The 14920-nt window shown below is 38.7% G+C and overlaps 1 protein-coding gene and 1 long non-coding RNA gene across 6 annotated transcripts; one reads left to right on the top strand and one right to left on the bottom strand.

Annotated features, from left to right (window-relative positions):
• Window positions 1–465: 465 nt before the first annotated feature.
• Window positions 466–4348, bottom strand: LOC144699953 (trafficking protein particle complex subunit-like protein). Its single transcript, XM_078571303.1, has 12 exons — window positions 3982–4348; window positions 3805–3889; window positions 3457–3587; window positions 3263–3365; window positions 3130–3144; window positions 2532–2677; window positions 2220–2415; window positions 1971–2045; window positions 1510–1626; window positions 1141–1185; window positions 941–1039; window positions 466–875 (listed from the first exon to the last, which is right to left on the bottom strand). Exons 1-12 carry the CDS (start codon window positions 4269–4271, stop codon window positions 855–857), a joined length of 1323 nt encoding a protein of 440 aa, XP_078427429.1. The 5' UTR covers window positions 4272–4348; the 3' UTR covers window positions 466–854.
• A 123-nt stretch (window positions 4349–4471) lies between these two features.
• On the top strand, window positions 4472–11854 carry LOC144699960 (uncharacterized). 5 transcript variants are annotated; one of them, XR_013580654.1, is made up of 4 exons: window positions 4472–4659; window positions 8215–8245; window positions 8324–9856; window positions 10866–11854. It is a non-coding gene; the product is annotated as an uncharacterized LOC144699960 (long non-coding RNA). The 5 variants fall into 5 exon arrangements; XR_013580652.1 differs by having other exon boundaries at window positions 8215–8298; window positions 8398–9856; XR_013580655.1 differs by having other exon boundaries at window positions 8215–8298; window positions 8383–9856.
• Window positions 11855–14920: the final 3066 nt, after the last annotated feature.

Genomic DNA, 14920 nt, shown 5'->3' with positions numbered 1-14920 from the left:
ACTTCTCTCGAGGATATCATCCGCAGACAACCAACGCCTGCCCTATATTGGTGGTCATTATAATCTTCCTTGGTTTTTTATTTCTTACTGTCCGAGCACATAATATTTAGAACAATCCATCCAGTCTCTTTCCTGCCTGCAAAAAGTTTGAAACTTTCTTTCTCTGCGATTCTAGTGGCGCCCGTGATAATTAGTCAATTTTGGGAAAAACTTCTCTCGAGGATATCATCCGCAGACAACCAACGCCTGCCCTATATTGGTGGTCATTATAGTCTTCCTTGGTTTTTTATTTCTTACTGTCCGAGCACATAATATTTAGAACAATCCATCCAGTCTCTTTCCTGCCTGCAAAAAGTTTGAAACTTTCTTTCTCTGCGATTCTAGTGGCGCCCGTGATAATTAGTCAATTTTGTGAAAAACTTCTCTCGAGGATATCATCCGCAGACAACCAACGCCTGCCCTATATTGGTGGTCATTATAATCTTCCTTGGTTTTTTATTTCTTACTGTCCGAGCACATAATATTTAGAACAATCCATCCAGTCTCTTTCCTGCCTGCAAAAAGTTTGAAACTTTCTTTCTCTGCGATTCTAGTGGCGCCCGTGATAATTAGTCAATTTTGTGAAAAACTTCTCTCGAGGATATCATCCGCAGACAACCAACGCCTGCCCTATATTGGTGGTCATTATAAGCTTCCTTGCGTTTTCATCTCTTACTGCCCGAGCACATAATATTTAGAACAATCCATCCAGTCTCTTTCCTGCCTGCAAAAAGTTTGAAACTTTCTTTCTCTGCGATTCTAGTGGCGCCCGTGATAATTAGTCAATTTTGTGAAAAACTTCTCTCGATGAGATATCATCGGCTGCCCACGAACACCTGCGCGAGATTGGTGTTCATAATCTTCCTTATTTTTTTTTAAAAAAATTAAAGATATCGCATACCTCGATATCTGGTAAACTGTCGAGATCTTGGGTCCTCTGGGGGTCGGAGATCTTGATCCCTGATATCTTTAGGAGGCCTACGCGGACCGCCACTAAAGACTGGAAAATATAATATATTAATCTGCTTAGAAATTAGAAATGACGGAGGCACTGATCATAAAAATTTTAATAAATTAGTGACGAAAGAAGTGAAGTCTCACCAGATCCACGTCAGCGGAAGCCAAAGCCTGGAGCCCAGGCAGGACCTGAAAGAGGAGAAAGATAAAATTGGATGACGGAATAAGAAGGGGTAGTTGGGCGGTTGTTGATCAGCTTGAATTTTTAGAATCAACCTTTGATCAGTTATTTATTAAAAAAAAATTGAAAGCTAAAAAAATTGATTGTGGGCGGATTGGCCAACAGGTTGCGAGTCCATAACCAATTCAAAATGTAAAATTAGAACTCGTAGCCCACAGAGTTTGGGCTGGTCTTGAATTCACCCACTTGGAACTAATTTCTACACACCACACGACCATCTCTAATAAAAGGAATTTCTTCGCGTAAAGAGCCAAAGGAATGTGAAGGGGTACCTGTTTTTTTATGCCGTTGACTAGCACACTTCTGTCTCCTAGGAAGCCATCCTCCGATAGATAAACTTCGAGGGGCCCCATTTCTCTTTCTGTCTGGTTCCTGACCCTTAAGCGCACCTGAAAGTGTTTTTTTTGGGAGAAGAAAACATGAGCAGAGCGAAAGAAAAAGAATTGAGAAACGAGGGAATATGTATCTCAAACATTTATGAAAATGGTTTAATTTTCAAGTAGCTTTGATTTTGCTATCAGAAAATTAATTTTTTTAGGAAAGATTTTTGAAAAAAATAGTTGCTCTGGTTTATCAGAGACATCGGCATTTTTTCTGCTCTATAAAAACCCAATTCCTCTTTTTTTTCTGCCCGGATTCCGTGGGAGACGAAATAAAGAATTAAGTAACTCGCTAAATCACTCGTCCATAACTAACCAAATTATCATATTTAGTTGGAGCCGTTGGGACTTACAGTGAATGGACTTTCTACTGTGAGGACAGATGGAATTTCCACGATTTGGAGGTCGACTTCCTTCTGGGCTGTAGCCTGCAAATTATGCGGCAGGAAGTTTAGGGAGATTTATTCAATTATGTAGATGAAAATCAACTTCTCGAACAATCTCCCAACGTATTCAAATACATGCCCTATTACTTGCATAACTCTTCACAAAATTGAGCAAGATATAAAAATATTCTAGACTGGCGTTGGACAAAGGCTCACAGTGCCAAGAATCTGCTGGGTTTGGAGACGTCCTGGTTCGCCTAAGTTTGCCCGCCACGTGATTTGAAGCTTTCCCAAAACATTACTCCCGTCGACCCTCACGTGACCGGATTCAGATGAAGGTTGCATCAATTGATATAGAAAATTATGGATCCCTCCTCCAGCTTTTATGAGAAGAGGTGGAGTAAATATTTCTCTATTCCAAAGGTACACAAGCATGAAATCAATTTCAACCAACGAGATATTGTTTTACGGTAAATTTGAAAAAATAAAGATTTATAAATTAAACATGGTGATGGTTGATGGACTAACCTAGTTGACGAGCTTTTCACTGAAGAATGTTCATTGGCTTTTAAAAGAGTTGCGGCCCATGTTTGGGCTGGCTGGAACTCAACTTGGTCCATGTGCAGGTTGGTTTTTGTATGATTCTCGATGCAGACTTCCACGAATGTTTTCTCCTTAATTAGAAGATTTTCGTATTGGCGGATGCAAATAATTGGAATTCATCAAAAGGAGCAATAGACAAAAAGGACATCACAATATTAAAGTGATATTTTTTTCCAAAAAATAAAGGAAGATCACCCGAGAACTGTGATCAACTTGATGCTATTAAAATAGACGAACAGTATACACACACTACGACTCAAATAACCAAACCCCCCTGCCCCCCCTTCTAAACCAGTATGCCACAAGAGGAATATTAAAGTGATGCTCGGATCAATGGATAAAGAACAACATTGAATAAATTTCTGTGATGGTGGCCCTCATTTATGAGAGCAACAATTTGATCTAATTTAGAGTTGAGCCCCACAAAAGATGGAATTCCACCAATACCATAATCATTTTGAGGAAAGGGCATAGATATGCGAACTTACAACCTTAATCCAAGTTTATAAAGGCTTGAACATACCTTGACAGATCGCACCTGCTCACAATGATGAAACATCAAGGATCGGTCACACCATCCAATTGAGCGAAATGTAAATAAAAATCTGTTTGAAGCTATCCGAGAACATTGTTGGAGAATATTCCTATAAACACACCTTTGTTCGAACGGAAATGGGGTTTGCTACCACGAACTTGAAATATTGGGGAAGATATTTCCGTTCACCCTCACCGTCATTGTACAAAGCGGAGCAAACTAGGCTAGTAAGAATATAAGATAAATTAAGATTGATTAGCATACATATGGTCCGAATGCAAGGTTAGAGAAAGAAACTTAACGAAAATAACATACGTGTGGGGTCCCAGCTCCTTCACATCATGTTCCACAATGAAATCATATCGTCCCCCGGATCTGATTGACCCAACAGGTGTTTTTGACGTGTCCAAGAGGACAAGTCTTTGCTTTTCCGTTTGAATTTCCGCCTGCAGATTAAGATTTTCAATCAAGAACTGATCATATATTGTTAAATCAGACATTAGACGACTCCCAGGAGCTCCTTCTTCCAAATGTCGACCATAGAGCAAAGAAATGAAATTGAGAGGCATCAGATGGCCAGACCAGACCGAGATAACCAGTTCAGTGAAAAGAATATATAAGAAACTAAATGAATCTATGCTCGAGAAGCATGAGCCGGAATACCTTGATGACGACATCTCGTGCTTCAAAATTGGAACTGTTGTTGACACTCACGTAGCTGCAGAATGTCTCGCCCAAATAGATTGCCCTGATCAAATACCCACATCCGAATGCGAAAAAATCAGCCCAATTAGAGAAGATAATTCAACATAATTTAGAGGAATAACTGCCTTGGCGCACCCAAAAGACTGAGGTAGCATGAGGAACCCCGGAAGAGCCATGGCATCGACCGGATCCTGTAGCTGGAATCGACCCCTGAAACTAAAATCGCCCTCACTCGCGGCTGAGACGCCTCTCTTGTCAAGTAAATCGCTCGAAACAAGCGGGTCATCGAAGAGGTCCTCTCCGGCGAACAGATCAAATGGATCGAGACGGAGAACGGTTTCTTCAACCTGGAAGGATGGACGGCACAATCTCATCACCCGGAATGCAAGCGAATGCTGCGTCGACGCATACTGCGAGCTCGACATTGACGACGGATCGATCTGGACGTCTACGGCGAATTCAGAGTTACAAAATCTTGTTTCCCTTCCCTATGACTGCAACTATCTAAATATTAGGCCTTTAAGTTTAGCTAACAAAAATTACATTGCCATGCTCGGTATTATCTCTACTATTACTAATAGGAATTAGTGTACCCTGCAGGACGCTGATTGGCTGACAAGAGAGTGAGAGAGAAGAGAGAGAGTGAGAGAGAAGAGGGGGCCCGCGTATCCTTCCCGCTCTGCGTATCCTTCACCCTCCGCGTATCCTTCCTTTCTCGCTCCGATGTGTGCGACCTCTGCCTGAAGCCCTTTTCTGCTGCCCCAACGGACACGTCTTCTCCAAGGAGTGCATCCTCGAATATAAACCTCAAGAGTAAGTTTGTCGATATGCAAGATACCAACTGTGTATTGGATACAAGATTTTCGATTTTGTGCGAATTGTTCTGTGCTCAATGACAGACGTTGATTTTATATTCATTAATATTTATTCGTAGAAATTTTGTATTGGATTCATGATTTTCGATTTTCGATTCACGATTTTGGATTGTGTATTGGATTCACGATTTTCGATTTTGTGGGAATTGTTCTGCGCTCGATGTCAGACGTTGATACCATATTCATTAATATTTATTCGTAGAAGTTTTGTATCGGGTTCACAATTTCGTTATTGACAATGACGGAGCAAATTGTTCTGCGCTCTAGGAATTGTTATGCGAATTGTATTAGATTCACGATTTTCGATTGTGTATCCGTAGACGTTGATTTCGATTTTTGGTTTTCGTGGCTTTTTTATTTCAAATTTTCGTAGATAATTTCAAAGTGTTGTTCTTCCCCGACGTTGTCTTGCCAATGACGGTCGTTTAGTATGCCTTGCCAATGAACGCAATCTCTTGGTTCCCCTTCTTGGTAGTTTCATCTTTCTGGACTTCACTATTTTAGTTTGGTTGAATTAGGAATGCCCGATGCGTCACAATTTTTACCCAGTGCATGAAATTTATTAATGTCTCTTCCGTTACAATTTTATGATGAAGAAAAATGCTTTAAATTGTAATTTAAGACATCTAAGTTTTGATGGCATGACATCACTCTTTTTCTTCCATGAAGAAATCAACCCGTTGAAGCAGGTCCCTGCAATCATTGATGGTTTTTTCAAACTATCTGAGCGGTAAATTTTGCACTATGAATCCCAAAGGCTTTCAGGTTTTGACGCAGCCTTAGTGCATGAACGATGTAGGAACACGACTTGAGTCTACAAGCCTTGCTCTACTTGAAGGAGCTAAGTCTTGAATCCACAGAACTAGCCTCCCCAACCCTTGAGTCCACAAGGGGTTGTACTTGAATCCACAATAACACAAGCACTCTCTAACAAAGAGAACACTAAGAGGGAAGAAACAACAGTTTCAACAAGACAATAGATTTCAATAATCCTCATTCAGGGGTACATGAGGGCCTTATATAGGCCACAAGAAGTGCAGGTTCGTCCATAATGACTGTACCCATGACAAGACAGGTCAAAACATTGAGAAAAATAAATCTGATAAGCTAAAACAGAGGATAAGCAGCCTGACAGGCCTGAGCAGAGATATCCTGCAGATTCTGGGGCCTGTAGAAGTTGTTAAGAGATATTTGTGTGGCTCAAGAATATCTTGATGGGATAAAACAGAAGATATGCAGATCTGACAAGTTAGAGCAGAGATCCTGGCAGAAGAAGAATCTGGCAGAGGATTCTGTCAGAAGATATTGTCAGAGAAAATCCTGTCAGAGATAATCCTGTCAGAAGATCTTGTCAGGGAAAATCCTTTCAGAAGATCTTGTCAGAGAAAATCCTGTTAGAGGATTTTGAGGGGCTCTAGGTATATTTCTACAGATCCTGTCAGTTCTAGAAGAATCTCCTTCTTGGGCCACAACTTGCCAATGGGCCTCAAAAAATGGGCTTCTGGGCTACATCAGGTTTGGGCGTATGCGTGGATCTGACCCGTCATCCTTTTATCACCGTAGAATTGTTTCTGTTCCGATGGAGCATATGAATTACTTTTGCCGTTCGTTGTAAACATTAATGAATCCACAATATTTCCACTTCAAAAACTATACTGGATGTAATATTGCAGGCTAATAGTTTTGGAAAAATCTTGCATTTCTATCTTTGTTTTCAACCTAAGTTTATCCTCTTCTTTCTCACTGTCATTCTATTATGAGATATATTGCGTGCACCTTTCCCATGATTCCTGATCACTGGTAAGATGATCACTTTAACTTTTCTTTCAGCGGTTTTCCTTACATCATTGAGTTTGGTGTCAAAAGTTTAACTATTAACATTAGTTTTCGTACAATAAACTGTCGCGAAGAATTTTAGCATTTGTGATTGTACTTTCATTGTTTTCTTAAAGATTGAAATATCTGAAATTTTATTTCTGAAAATATTAATATTTTTGTATAAACCGACAATAGGACAAGAACAAAAAATTCTAGTTCGTGTTAGAATTTCCTCACTTTTTTGTAAACATCAAGTTTTCCAGAAAGTGAAGGCAGAAAAAAACTGATGAATCCGCTACAAAGCCCAATCTGTTCTTGAAATTCAATCTGGATTTCATCTGATTATTGGACGATAGGCGGCATAATTACTGATCTGAATGGATGACGGTGAACTTTGCCTATGCAAGATACCAATTTTCTATGCAAGATACCAACTTTGTCAATATAATTATTAAGCCAAAAAAGGAGGCAATGGTAGAACTTCAGCATTGAGTTCAAAGATTTTTAGGCCACGATCATGAAGGTCAGAAAAATCCGACTTATAAAGCCAAAAACATTGATCAGAGCTAAGGTTTCTCTGCCTTTAATCAACAAAATTTTTTTACTACTATGCAGAACTGATGCACTGATACCAGATTACAAAATTTTTGCTTACTTGAGAGTGGGAGTGGATTTGATACCACTGCCGCGTCTGATTCGCCATAGCTTCCAAGTTAGCTCTCGCTCCCATGCCTTGGTCCCGTGAACTGACTGGAGCCTTCTTCCACACTCGCTACATTTGCCTTATGAATATCTGAACAGTTTTGCTGCGATGCTGCTCTACCTGTTTCTTTAGTGCCGATGATGCTTCTCCGCTAGCCCTAACCGTGACCTCGTCAGAATCCATCTCAAACATAGAAGCCCGCAGCAATCTTTGAGAGTCAGCAGAGCTGTGGGAGACTAAAAAATAACATCATAGAATTGAAGATTTCCGTTACAATTCTCAAACGGAAACAACAAATAGATCCGCCCTCTATTAGTTGATTTCTTCCCTTCCCTAATTGAGTCATTTACGTCTTACTCTCACAAATTTCGTGGTCTGATTTAATGGATCTTCAAAACTTTTTCTGTCATGTTTTTATACATCTCAAAATTGATGTCTTTATGTATGCCGATCTCTACATTTTTCTTTGTTCTTCGAAATTTGGTTCCTTCTTATTCATCATCTAGGAGGCTATTGATCTCTTTCTATATCTCTCTCACTTTCTCTCTATTTCTCTCCATATTTTTATTGGATCTTCAAAACTTTTTTCCTGTAATGGGAGTTCTGGTTTTCTTCTAATTTCTTTCTCTCTCTCTGTTTATGTTTTTCTTTCTCCATCTATCTCTCTATCAACATTTTCATGGATATTAAAAAATTCCATATTTTCTTTCTCTAACTTCTACGAATAAAAACCCTCTTATTAATCTTAATAATCTAAAAAACTTCTATTGGGTTTCTACTTCGTACTGCTCCTTCCTGATTTTTAACTTCGTCTTTTCCCATCTCTCTCTCTCTCTCTCTCTCTCTCTATATATATATATATATATATATATATATATATATATATATATATATATCTTCCTGCTGATTTTCCATATCCTCTCTTTATTGGGCACATGCAATTCCTTTCTGATGACCTCACTTCTCTCCCAGATTGAAGATTTGCGATTTCAGATATTCCAAGGTTTGACGTCGTTAGCCCCCAGATTAAAGATCTGCGATTATGGGTATTCCAAGGTTTGGCATCACTTTGTATATTTAGTCTTCCAATCTTTGTGTTCTCAATCGGCGAAGCCTCGAAGGTGTTCTCAATCGGCGAAGTCTCCATTGCCTTAGCTGAGGTGTCCTTAATCGGCGAAGCCTCCAAATACTGAGCTGAAGATTTCTCAATCGGCGAAGCCTGTAAGTACTGAGCTGAGGATTTCTCAATCGGCGAAGCCTCCAAGTACTGAGCTGAGGATTTCTCAATCGGCAAAGCCTCCATGCACTAAGCTGAGGATTTCTCAATCGGTGATGCCTCACAGCCAATCCTTGCTCTCTCATTTATAATTTTAACTTTTATAATATATATTTTCTACCTTCTATAATATATATTTTAACTTCTTTGCTGTAACTTTAACTTCTATACACCATTTATAGATAAATGCCTATTTTATCAATAATTGCTGATTTTCCACTATAAATGGCTGAATTTATACGTTCTTTTGAACTCCGTCTAAAATCCTGGTTCTACTGCCTGTTTTGTTCTTAGCCGGCTATACTTACCACCTATAATATGTGGGGTTTCATGGCTGGTAACCCTTATTTTCTCTTCTTATAATTTTTTATGATACTATGGCACTTAGATTAATAAAGTTTTTTTGGGCTTTTTCCATTTTTTGGTCATTTTTTCATATTTTTTTAAAAATTGCCTTTTTAATAAAAAGTTTTCTACCAAAATAAAACCCTTGTTCTATGGCCTGTTTTGTTCTTATAAAACTGTACTTACATTGATCTTTCACTTTTGAATTTATTCTTCGTTGTTACATTCACAACCGAAGACAACGGTCGGCATGCCTGATTATACCGCTACTGAGGTCTTACCTATCAGAGAATACGACGGAAATATATATTTATATTTTTACGAATAAAATATATGTAATGGGCGTAAAAAATGTAAAATATTTTTAGTATGCCCTTCTACACTTCTAGTGTATGAGTAATGAAATATTATATCTCTCTGTATTATTTTGGATATTTCATTTTAAACATTTATATCTACTACTCATCTCTACTACAAATAATAGGAATTCATGTACCCTTTTGGACGATGATTGCGCCCGCTATTGTGGGTAGTGTTTGCCCATCCGATACCAGTACCAGATGACGGTATTGGGATGGATGTTGTATCGAATACCGGAAAGGGAATTTCCGGTATCCGTTTTTTTTTATATTTAGATATCGGATCTCGATATCGGATATGGGTTGCTACAGTGCTGATATCCGATATCAAAATCCATCTCAATGTCGTCATCCGCCTCCATCTCGGGGGGGGGGGATGACAAAATCGGACATCAATATTGGATATTGGACTTTGATATCCAACATCGAAAATCTCTCTTTTGTATTTTGTCAATTCGTGTATTTGCGATTCGATAATTTGAATCTAAAATACACGAATCGGCGGAGAGGGTTTGTTACCTTGGCAGACGATGGCCGGCAGAAGACAAACGGCAGCATCGGCGGACGACGGACTGTGGCATCGGCAGACGGCAGCATCTGTAGATGGTGGCATCGACGAAATCGACAATTACGGGTAAGTTCTTCTTCGCCCTTCAAACTTTTTTCCTTTTTCTTTTGCCGATATTTGTCTGCTTCATCCGCCAATTCTCATTTCTCAATTCTCATTTGAGCCATTCTTCCTCCAAAAATTCTAAATTATCATATGAGACCTTCTTCATCCACCAATTCTGAGTTCTCATCTGCCAATTCTCAATTCTAAGTTCTCCTTGAAGATTAAGCTTTAAGGGTATTTTTTAACACAATGTTTTGATGAATGTTCAAAGTGATGCATGCCTCAATATGGGTTGTGATCAAAGCACAATAGGCCCTCAATCAAGTAGTTGACTGATTGTATGTGAAACTAAAATAAGAGCCTTAGATATATTAAAAGGTTACTTAGTTTGGTCATACACTAAACAAGTCTAACTGTGTATTTAGGACTAGTAATTTTAGGAAATGAAGATAAACATAGTCTTTAACATTGGTCAGGTATTTGTGTAAATTTATCGTCATTCGATTTGTTGAATAATGTGTTCAAAATCTTAATTACTACATTTGAGTATTTAAAGCTGAATTTATTGATCATTTAATGAAAATTAATTGCTTCAAGATACAATTATCCAATGGTGATATCTTTAGTTAAATATTGTGTTAAAGATATCTAAAAGTTTAATGTTATTTTAGATCTCAAGTCCTTGGCATAACGGCTAGTTTTTGCTCTTAACTCTTGAAAGGTATTTTGAATTGATGGCAAAATTATAAATATAAAAAAATCAAAATTAAAATGATTAAAATTTTATATTTCTTAATCATAATCAATGAATATGACTGTTGGACTTTTGACAGATTACCATTTTGCAGTTTTGTGCCCTAATTTCAAACCTTCTTCTCCTTGCCCTTTGAAAATTGCAGTCCAAAAACTAGAGAGATCTTTCAAGTCCTGGAGCAATTTTTAAGCAGTTTTTGAGCATTCTTTTAAGAGATCATTTGTTTCTAACATCAATCTAAGTCCATAGAACTTAGAATCGTGGTTTTTGGTGCAGGGTTTCTCAAGATTCAAAGAAAAGAAGGCTGGGATCCGAACTTCGCACATCATCGACCCTATGATAAGTTTATAATTTTTAGCATATTTTTTATACCAATTTTGGGCTTTTTTCTTTGAAGGGAGATATCTTTGTTCAACATATGAATTATTCCTAACATCCATACAAAACCAAAGAAATTTGAATCACGTCATTTGGTTGGGTTTTGAAAGATTTACAAGGAGTTGAAGTTGATCACAGGGGGAATTGAGTGGTGAACAAAGGACATTGAAAGATTGATATTTGGAGATTTCTCTGATTCGTTTTTGAATATTTTGTGTGAAATAATATTTGTGCGAAATTGTGTTACAAAACCATTGCAGGTAGAATCATTGCATTTGGTGCAGGATTGAAAAAGATAACGGTGTTTTAAGCATCTAAGGTGAAACGCGAATCAAGACTTTTATCCAAGGAAAAACGTGGAGGAGAAAAGGATTCCAGGAAGAACGACCACAAACAAGGAGGTATTATTGAAGGGAAGTCATAGTTAGATTTATGAATATTTAACTCAATATAATTTTGACATAATTTTTTTTTTGTTGAAATACTTAAAATTGATCATTGTCTTGGATACTATTTCAAGTAGCCATCAATACTAAGTGTTGTTGAGGAGAATACATCATTCATAAATATACTGTTATTGCTAGATCTTTGTGATCAATCAGGTCAAGGTTTTGGGGACCATAAGAAGAACGCTTTGGGGGCTAAGTTGAAGTAGATTAAGCTGTGTCATTCCGTGGAAGCCTTTGAGGGTTGAGGACAACAAAGCTTCATCGACCTTTTCTTTTTCTTGGTATCCTTGTTCAGCCTTATTTCCAAGTGATTTGCTTGGGGGGCATTCACACAAACTTGGTTAGGGCACATCATCACCTCGGGAGGGATACCCCCGAACAACATTAAGGATTAGCCTAAGCTGTATAAAAAAATAATTGTGTCTTCCATTTCCTCTACCTCATTTCTTAAGTAGAAAAATCCTAGGCTAATTAAAATAAAAAATAAATAAATATAGAACCTAATTCACCCCCCCCCCCTTGGGTTGTTCCTTGGCCACCTAAACTAACACTTCTCTATTTCTCATAGCTCCTTCACGTTCATAAAATTGTTGGAATTTCCATTATGGTTGCATGTACTCAAAGAGTTGTATTTCAAATTGAAGCTACCGAATTTCAGATCTCGCTCACCCTCTGATTCTAGTTATCCTTTTTTCTTTAATACTCCCTCTCATCTCTCGTTCTGTGTTACTCTCTGATTCTTTTTAACTTTTTACCTCCAATTCTCCCTCTTTTCCCTCATTCTCTCTTACTCTGTAATTCTCCCTCTCTCCTCTCATTCTCTCTCACGCTCTGTTACTTTTAAAATTTTTATTTCTAACTCTCCCTCTGTACTCTCATTCTTTCTTACTCTCTGATCCTCCCTCTCTCCTATCTTCTCTTCTCTCATTCTATCTTACTCTATAATTCTCCCTCTCTCCCTCTTTTTTTCTTTAATTCTCCCTGTCATCTCTCATTTTGTCTTACTCTCTGATTCTTTTTAACCTTTATTTTTAATTTTTCCTCTTTTCTCTCATTCTCTCTTACTCTCTAATTCTCCCTCTCTCCTCTCATTCATTGTCACCCTTTGAATCTTTTTCACTTTTTTATCTCTAATTCTCCATCTCTTCTCTCATTCTTTCTTACTCTCTAATTCTCCCTCTCTCCTCTCATTCTCTCTCGCGCTCCGTTACTTTTTAACTTTTATTTCTAACTCTCCCTCTCTTCTCACATTCTCTCTTACTCTGTAATTCACCCTCTCTCCTCTTCTCAGTTCTCACATTCTGTATTACTCTATAATTCTCCCTCTCTCCTCTTCTTAGTTCTCACATTCTGTCTTACTCTGTAATTCCCCCTCTCTCCTCTCTTCTCTTCTCACATTCTGTCTTACTCTGTGATTCTCCCTCTCTCCTCTCCTCTCTTCTCACATTCTGTCTTACTGTGTAATTCTCCATCTCTCCTGTCCTCTCTTCTCACATTCTCTCTTACTCTCTAACTTTACCCCTCTCCTCTCGTCTCTTCTCTCATTCTCTCTTACTCTCTAACTCTCCCTATCTTCTCTCTTCTCTTCTCTCATTCTCTCTTACTCTCTAACTCTCCCTCTCTCCTCTTCTCTCTTCTCTCATTCTCTCTTACTCTGTATCTCTGCCTCTCTCCTCTCTCGTCTCTTCTCACATTCTCTCTTACTCTCTAATTCTCCCTCTCTCCTCTCCTCTCCTCTCCTCTCTTCTCTCATTATGTCTTACTCTGTAATTCTCCCTCTCTCCTCTCCTCTCTTCTCTCATTCTCTCTTACTCTGTTATTCTCCCTCTCTCCTCTCATCTCTTCTCTCACTCTCTCTTACTCTCTAATTCTCCCTTTCTCCTCTCTTCTCTTCTCACATTCTCTCCTACTATGTAATTCCCCCTCTCTCCTCTCATTCATTCTCATCCTCTGATTATTTTTCACTTTTTTACCTTTAATTCTCCCTCTCTCCTCTAATTCTCTTTCACGCTCTGGTATTTATTAACTTTTATTTCTAACTCTCCCTCTCTTCTCTCACTCTCTCTTACTCTCTAATTCTCCCTCTCTCCTCTCCTCTCTTCTCACATTCTCTCTTACTCTGTAATTCTCCCTCTCTCCTCTCTTCTTTTCTCACATTCTCTCTTACTCTGTAATTCTCCCTCTCTCCTCTCTTCTTTTCTCACATTCTCTCTTACTCTGTAATTCTCCCTCTCTCCTCTCTTCTCTTCTCACATTCTGTCTTACTGTGTAATTCTCCCTCTCTCCTGTCCTCTCTTCTCACATTCTCTCTTACCCTCTAACACTTCCCCTCTCTCCTCTCTTCTCTCATTTTGTCTTACTCTGTAATTCTCCCTCTCTCCTCTCCTCTCTTCTCCCATTCTCTCTTACTCTCTAACTCCCTATCTTCTCTCCTCTCTTCTCTCATTCTCTCTTACTCTTTAACTCTCCCTCTCTCCTCTTCTCTCTTCTCTCATTCTCTCTTACTCTGTATCTCTGCCTCTCTCCTCTCTCCTCTCTTCTCACATTCTCTCTTACTCTCTAATTCTCCCTCTCTCCTCTCCTCTCTTCTCTCATTATGTCTTACTCTGTAATTCTCCCTCTCTCCTCTCCTCTCTTCTCTCATTCTCTCTTACTCTGTTATTCTCCCTCTCTCCTCTCATCTCTTCTCTCACTCTCTCTTACTCTCTAATTCTCCCTCTCTATTCTCCTCTCTTCTCACATTCTCTCTTACTCTGTAATTCTCCCTCTCTCCTCTCTTCTCTTCTCACATTCTCTCTTACTCACTAATTCTCCCTCTCTCCTCTCTTCTCTCATTATGTCTTACTCTGTAATTCTCCCTCTCTCCTCTCCTCTCTTCTCTCATTCTCTCTTACTCTGTTATTCTCCCTCTCTCCTCTCCTCTCTTCTCACATTCTGTCTTACTGTGTAATTCTCCCTCTCTCCTCTCTTCTCTTCTCACATTCTCTCTTACTCTCTAACTCTACCCCTCTCCTCTCGTCTCTTCTCTTATTCTCTCTTACTCTCTAACTCTCCCTCTCTTCTCTCTTCTCTTCTCTCATTCTCTCTTACTCTCTAACTCTCCCTCTCTCCTCTTCTCTCATTTTCTCTTACTCTGTATCTCTGCCTCTCTCCTCTCTCCTCTCTTCTCACATTCTCTCTTACTCTCTAATTCTCCCTCTCTCCTCTCCTCTCTTCTCACATTCTCTCTTACTCTCTAATTCTCCCTCTCTCCTCTCCTGTCTTCTCTCATTATGTCTTACTCTGTAATTCTCCCTCTCTCCTCTCCTCTCTTCTCTCATTCTCTTTTACTCTCTTATTCTCCCTCTCTCCTCTCTTTCATTTTCACCCTCTGATACTTTTTCTTTTTTTACCTCTAATTCTGCCTCTCTCATCTCATTATCTCTTACTCTCTAATTCTCCCTCTCTCCTCTCATTCTCTCTCACACTGTGGTACTTTTTAACTTTTTTTCTAATTTGGAACTT

This window comes from Wolffia australiana, chromosome 2, assembly GCF_029677425.1.
Source record: "Wolffia australiana isolate 7733 chromosome 2, ASM2967742v1".
In the NCBI taxonomy this organism is placed as follows: Eukaryota; Viridiplantae; Streptophyta; class Magnoliopsida; order Alismatales; family Araceae; genus Wolffia; species Wolffia australiana.
The sequence above is the reverse complement of the archived record's forward strand: the minus strand, read 5'-3'. Positions and strand labels throughout refer to the sequence as shown.